At 30.0% G+C, this 6810-nt stretch overlaps 2 protein-coding genes across 2 annotated transcripts; both read right to left on the bottom strand.

The window, feature by feature from the left end:
• Positions 1-318: 318 nt before the first annotated feature.
• LOC133028937 (B3 domain-containing protein REM19-like) lies at positions 319-2234 on the bottom strand. Its single transcript, XM_030631873.2, has 5 exons — positions 1980-2234; positions 1325-1441; positions 1101-1194; positions 842-1017; positions 319-752 (listed from the first exon to the last, which is right to left on the bottom strand). Exons 1-5 carry the CDS (start codon positions 2085-2087, stop codon positions 489-491), a joined length of 759 nt encoding a protein of 252 aa, XP_030487733.2. The 5' UTR covers positions 2088-2234; the 3' UTR covers positions 319-488.
• A 1059-nt stretch (positions 2235-3293) lies between these two features.
• Positions 3294-5558, bottom strand: LOC115703607 (B3 domain-containing protein REM19-like). Its single transcript, XM_030630844.2, has 5 exons — positions 5430-5558; positions 5193-5309; positions 4966-5059; positions 4695-4882; positions 3294-4599 (listed from the first exon to the last, which is right to left on the bottom strand). The coding sequence occupies exons 1-5, from the start codon at positions 5556-5558 to the stop codon at positions 4321-4323; spliced, it is 807 nt and encodes a 268-aa protein (XP_030486704.2). The 3' UTR covers positions 3294-4320.
• Positions 5559-6810: the final 1252 nt, after the last annotated feature.

The following is a 6810-nucleotide window of genomic DNA, read 5'->3' as shown; positions in this document are numbered from 1 at the left end:
CTGACCAGTTGAAATTGAAATTGCTTAAAATATGACTATATATATCTGCTTCTTCCCTCATCTCAGCTCAATTGTTATCACTCTCGAAGACATTCTATATTAATTTGATTTTGCTGATTACATATCTCAATACAATAAGAATAGACTCATATCATCATCACTTGTTGTGGATTTCTTAGCGGTTTGCCATATGAGTTAATTAACATTTGTTCATAAGCTTTCTTATAATTTCTAATGCATAGAGAACACCCCTTTAAAAGATGTAATCTTCTTGTTGGTTTAAAGTATCCTTTAAAGTGAACTTTAGAAAACAAATAGGCATGCATGGCTTAAGAGAATTAATTACAAATTAAGAAAACACTAATAACATGTACAATAATTAGCAACCATTTTAGTTCTGATATTGATTAAGGGTTGGTTATAAAAAACAAAACTCCTTCAGCTGGGATAAATTGTATAAGTAGAAGATTTGGTATAATTACAAGAGTTTATTGTTGAGTCATACTACTTTCACTTTGTCTAAATATGGTAACTTTGATCTCAGTTTGATTCTTGTTGATCAGCTCAAAGATGCATACATCACTTTTCTGAAGAGAGTTGTCTCTTGCAAATGTAGCCCATCCAGAAGAAAACCTATGCTCTGATTGCTTATTAATAGTTAAATTCACATGCCAATATTCCTCACCAACCCAAAGACTCACAATTTGTGCATTTTTCTCAAACCAAGAGTTTGCAATAGCCACTGGAATATACTGCACAAATAAGAATTAATATAGTGAATTATCTAAAAAAAAAAGACAATTTTGATACAGAGATGTGAATGAGAGCAACTTGCACATACCAAATTTCCATTTCTACGCAATTGATGCGCTCTCAATTTCACTTGGAAGTAAGGATTGTCTGTGAAGAATTCGGTGGCTACTTTAGATGAAGGCCTCTTATTATTATTATTAGTGCCTATGCCTTGATTGTCATGATCAGTATTTGCTTCAGATACTGGTTTTATTTTATTTGCAGCTGAAAATAACAATTGCATAATTAAATTAACTCTGTAGCTATATTTGCATTCAATTATGATGATGATGATGATGAATATATACCTTCAGAATTACCATAAGGACTAGTTTTCCTTATCTTGTTGGGCCGAGAGTCTGAATCTTCATTAGAATCGCCAATATCAACAACATTGTTCTCCTGAAAATGATAAAGAGTAAGAGGATAATCAAGTACCATAAAATTAAACTCAAAGTTTACTTAAAGAATAATAGCATTAATTAATTGTGTTGTGCAAATTTAGTCCAACTCTTTTTCTATTAATTCATACCTTTCCATCACTAGTTTTGGTCAACTCTACCTCCTCTTTTGATTCACATGGAAGCTTAGGAAATACTTGATTGGATAAGGACTCACAATATTTCACCCAAAATGCCTTTGAAATTTGCTGCACAAGGCAACACCATAAAAATAAATTAATTAATGGAAGATAATTTACCACTAAAGTTAAGCTACCAAAAAACATAATTACACATTACTGCAACCTATATAAATACATGTATTGTATACATATATTCTACTCATCATACAAATCAAAGAAGCACTTATAAAAAAATAAAAAAAATACAAATCAAAGAAGCACCTTTTTCAAGTTACAGAGATTACGATTAGGGATATATAAAGGAATCGAAAATTCAACATATATAATAAGAGACTTACTTTAACAGGCCATCCTCTGATTTTAGCTCATTGACAATATTTCCAAAGTAAACAAATTAGAGAAACTTAGGGTAAAGTTACAAATCAGGGCTATATATAAATATATGTATACATAATAAATTTAGACGAATCTAACCACAAAATCAAGGGTATCAAGCTGTAATATCTGGTGTGCATACATAATAAAATAAATCATCGAAAAAGAATCAATTTAAGTTGATGCAGAGAGAGTAGAGTAGTAATAAATACTAATAATGTATTCTTACCAATTTGGTGTTGGGAGGAGTTTGTTCAATAATAATATTGAAAATATGGTGAGCAGGAAACTCTCTCTCAACAAGGGCAACATGACTATAAGAATAAGAAGAAGCCATTGTTGAACAATTATTTCGTTTAATTTTGCTGTGAAACAAATGATTCAAACACTATTAAGTAAACAAAAAAGAGGGAAATATATAAGGAAAAGTTTCTTGTGTATCAAGTTTGGGAAACTTTCCTTTTTAAAGATATGCAAATCTTATAATTCCAAGATTTTTAACCGTAAACTTTCGTGTTTTTTTTTTTTGGAAAGTTGTTTTTATGGTTTTTAAAGGTATAGAAAAAAAAGTATAGGTTTACAAAAATAAGATTTTTTTTTTTTTAAAAAAAAGGAAAAAATTATGGAAATTTATTTAGAATATAAAATTAAAAGAATTATAGAAAAATAGAAGTTATATTTGCACTCAAAATACCTAAGACTAAAAACTAGGTATGACTGTATGAGGAATCAAGATCTCCTGTATGAGTACACCTCAATTTTATTTTATTTTCAGAAAAAAGTTAAAATATATTTTTATTGTTTAGTGAAATTATTAAAATAGACAAGTTTTATTTTTATTTTTTAATAAATATATTCCCCAAATTAATGAAATTAAATTATTTTTTTAGTGCCTTGAAACTGTTCTAAAAAAATAAATTCATGTTTAGTGTAGGTTAATAATTACAGTGTCTATTAATTATATTATATTTTAAAATATGATGTGGTATGTGCTGTTAATGATATACGAATTCTTAATATTTTGTTTCGCAAAATAATTAGTAATTATACAAAAAAATAATATTTTTTAATAATTAATATTTAAAAAAAAAATAATAATTACATGGTGTAATTATACTCAATTCTCATAAAGCCATGAGTTTCGTAGAGAGTAATTGGAACCCCTCAATTACTCTTAGGTGGCGTTTGGTTGGAGGTAATGAAATGGAATGGAATGGAAAGGAAACAATTTTCATTCCATTCTTTTGTTTGGTTGCATTTTAAAGTATTGGAATGACATTCCAATGGAATGCTCTTTCTACCATTTTGGTGGAATGGCTATTCCATTTTAAAAAGAAAGGAATGACCATTCCAATGTAACAAGAAAAAAAATTTAATTATTTTTTTATCAATTTTTTTTTTATGCATTTTAAATTTTATTCCATTCCATTCCTATTCCTATTCTCATTCCTATTCCTATTCCTATATTTTCATTCCTCCCAACCAAACGCCTCCTAATTACACAATTACAATATAATTACATACATGGTTAGACAAGTGTGCTAGATTGTGCAATTATCTCCAACTACACTCAAATCTAATTACCCCATGACAAAATAACAAGTGGAATAATAAAATTTAAGAAACACCCTGTTATTTTTGGTAAGCTTAAAAACACTAATTAGATTTTTAGTGATATTTATTTGGTATTGGAGATGATCTAATAAAAACAATATGTGATTGGTAAAGAATTTTTTTTTTAATTGAGAAAGTTTATTGTACATTTAAAGGCATATTCAATAATCCATATACATTGGACTTACATTGAACTTGCAACTTACATGATAAATAGATGTAAAATAAAAATAGAGAATAAAATTTTAATATAACAAAAGATAATAATAAGTCCAAATCCGACCATATTTTAAGGAGTTCAAATTGATTTTGCTTGTAGGATTGAAAATATGAGTATATATTCACTTCTTCCCTCATCTTAGCTCAATTGTTATCACTCTCGAATACATTCTATATTAGTTTGATTTTGCTCATTACATATCTTAATACATTGAAAAAATTGCATTGCCCCAGTAAACAAAAAATTGCATTAAAAAAATTAAATATTCTTCTTTTCATTTGATAATTATAACACAAAAATTAAAAAAATAAATCCCACAAAAATAAAGTAGACCTAATATTTTTTTAATAACAATATAGCCTTCACATAATAAAAATTCTGAGTTCGTCACTTCTCATATCATCAATGTTGTGAATTTCTAAGCAGTTTGCCATATGAGTTAATTAACATTTGTTCATAAGCTACCTTATCATTTCTAATGCATAGAGAACATCCCTTTAAAAGATGTAATCTTCTTGTTGATTTAAAGTATCCTTTAAAGTGAATTTTAGAAATCAAATAGGCATGGCTTAAGAGATTAATTACAAATTAAGAAAACACTAATTAGTAATAATATGTACATTAATTAGCAACCATTTTAGTCCTTATATTGATTAAGTGTCGAATATAAAAAAAACAAAACCCCTTCAGCTGGGATAAATTGTATAAGTAGAAGATTTGATATAATTACAAGAGTTTATTGTTGAGCCATACTACTTTCACTTTGTCTAAAAATAGTAACTTTAACCTCAGGTTTATTCTTGTTGATCAGCTCAAAGATGCATACATCATTTGGCTGAAGAGAGTTGTCTCTTGCAAATGCATGCCATCCACCAGAAAACCTATACTCTAATCCAGAAGATGATGATCCCTTATTAATAGCTAAATTCACATGCCAATATTCTTCACCAACCCAAAGACTGACAATTTGTGCCTTTTTCTCAAACCAAGATTTTGCAATAGCCACTGGAATATACTGCACAAACAAGAATTAATATAATAAATTATCTACAAAGAAAGACAATTTTGATACAGAGATATCTATGAATGAGAGCAACAACTTGTACATACCAATTTTCCATCTCCACGCAATTGATGTGCTCTCAATTTCACTTGGAAGTAAGGATTGTCTGTGAAGAATTCGGTGGCTGCTTTAGATGAAGGCCTCTTATTATTATTATTATTATTATTATTAGTGCCTATGCCTTGATTGTCATGATCAGTATTTGCTTCAGATACTGGTTTTATTTTATTTGCAGCTGAAAACAACAATTGCATAATTAAATTAACTATGTAGCCATATTTGCATTCAATTATGATGATGATGATGATGAATATATACCTTCAGAATTACCATAAGGACTAGTTTTCCTTATCTTGTTGGGCCGAGAGTCTGAATCTTCATTAGAATCGTCAATATCAACAACATTGTTCTCCTGAAAATAATTATTAGGAGTAAAAGGATAATCAAATACCATAACATTGAACACAGAGTTTACTTAAAGAATAATAGCATTAATTAATTGTGTTGTGCAAATTTATTCCAACCCTTTTTCTATTAATTCATACCTTTCCATCACTACTTTTAGTCAACTCTGCCTCCTTTGTTGATCCACATGGAAGCTTAGGAAATACTTGATTCGAAAAGGAGTCACAATATTTCACCCAAAATGCCTTTGAAATTTGCTGCACAAGACAACATCATAAAAATAAATTAATTAATGGAAGATCAATTGAAGTTGATGCAGAGAAAGATATAGAGTAGAGTAGAGAAGAGTAGTAATATAATAATGTATGGTTACTTACCAACTTGGTGTTGGGAGGAGTTTGTTCAATCATAATATTGAAAATATGGTGAGCAGTACGAGGAAAGTGTTTCTCAACCTGCTGGGCTATATGGCTATCAGAAAAAGCCATAATTGAACAGTTTTCCATGCTTTAAAAACACTAAATAATAAAGGGGAAATATGTAAGGAAATAATTAAGGTGAAAGCACAGAGAACAACTCTTTGTTGTTTCTTCTCTCTATGATGAAGTTTACTCTTTCAGACCCCCAAACTTTCCTTTTTATAGATATCCAAATCTTATAACTGCAAACTTTCCTTTTTATAGTTTTAAAATGTATAGATTTTTCTTTTTTTTTTTTGAAAAAAAATAAGATATCTTTATATATATTTTTATTTAAAAAAAAAAAAGGGAAATTACGCATTATACGAACCTTTTCTAATTTTTTTCCGTTTTTACGTTTTCTTTTTAAAATTTTTACTTCTATAAACATTTAATTTCATAAATATATCTTTATTGAGTTTTTAATTTTGTTTTTAGGTTTTGTTGCTGCGGCTTCGGCTTCGGCTAGAGCAAAAGGGAAAGAGGTTTGGCAATTGAGAAAAGTAATCCTAGACATAGAAACTTGTCTTCAAGGATGTGAGTTTTTGTGTTTTTATGATGTTTCGGTTAATTGAATTTCATTGGGTGTTTTATAACTTATTGTAGTACGTGAAGCTTTAATCTTTTTGTTGTTTTCTTTTGAAATTTAGTGATGGAGATAGAGATAAAGACAAATACAATCCCAGCCCCAAGCGTAGAAAGTTCTCTGGGAGGTGAGTTTGTTTATGACATTGTTGTTGCTTTAATCTCTATTTTCATTGATTGTATATTATACTATCATGACGTCGTCTTCGGAAATTAATGGTGGTGGTGGGACTTTGACTGTAATGGATCACAAGCTTCGATCCATAGCCAGTGACCGAACCGAAGTCACACCTCGTCGAACGAATGCCCTTTCTCTACGTTCGAGTTAATTCCTCTGTTTACGCCAAACTCACTCGATCAAAACCAAAAAACAGAGCTTGCTTTCAACAAAGACGGACTTAACTCAACCAATCTCCAAGTCTCCGTTTGGACTTGGACAGAAGAAGAAATCAAGAAAGAAACAACAAAAAACAACAAAAGCTCCGGTGTCGTTTGATCTTCAAGAGATCCCCAAGCGTGTGCCACCAGATAGTCCCCTCGCTCCCCAATGGTACACTCTCGAATCGGAGACTTAACCGGGGAATGACGTCATGCTCGCAGTCTGGATAGGAACTCAGGCTGACGAGGCTTTTCAGGAGGCTTGGTAGTCCGATTCAGGTGGCTTAATACCAGAGACCCGAGCCAAGGTTTACTTGTCTATGGTCGTGAGAAGAAA

Source organism: Cannabis sativa, chromosome 1 (assembly GCF_029168945.1).
Source record: "Cannabis sativa cultivar Pink pepper isolate KNU-18-1 chromosome 1, ASM2916894v1, whole genome shotgun sequence".
NCBI lineage: Eukaryota > Viridiplantae > Streptophyta > Magnoliopsida > Rosales > Cannabaceae > Cannabis > Cannabis sativa.
Note: the sequence above shows the minus strand (reverse complement) of the source record. Positions and strands in the feature narration are given on the sequence as shown.

Coding starts and splice junctions, on each gene's coding strand:
- LOC133028937 (XM_030631873.2), bottom strand. CDS start 2,087: ATGGCTTCTTCTTATTCTTATAGTCATGTTGCCCTTGTTGAGAGAGAG. Junction 1,442..1,979: donor CTCCTCCCAACACCAAATTG/GTAAGAATACAT, acceptor TGCCTTGTGCAG/CAAATTTCAAAGGCATTTTG. Junction 1,195..1,324: donor CCAAAACTAGTGATGGAAAG/GTATGAATTAAT, acceptor TATCATTTTCAG/GAGAACAATGTTGTTGATAT.
- LOC115703607 (XM_030630844.2), bottom strand. CDS start 5,558: ATGGAAAACTGTTCAATTATGGCTTTTTCTGATAGCCATATAGCCCAG. Junction 5,310..5,429: donor CTCCTCCCAACACCAAGTTG/GTAAGTAACCAT, acceptor TGTCTTGTGCAG/CAAATTTCAAAGGCATTTTG. Junction 5,060..5,192: donor CTAAAAGTAGTGATGGAAAG/GTATGAATTAAT, acceptor AATTATTTTCAG/GAGAACAATGTTGTTGATAT.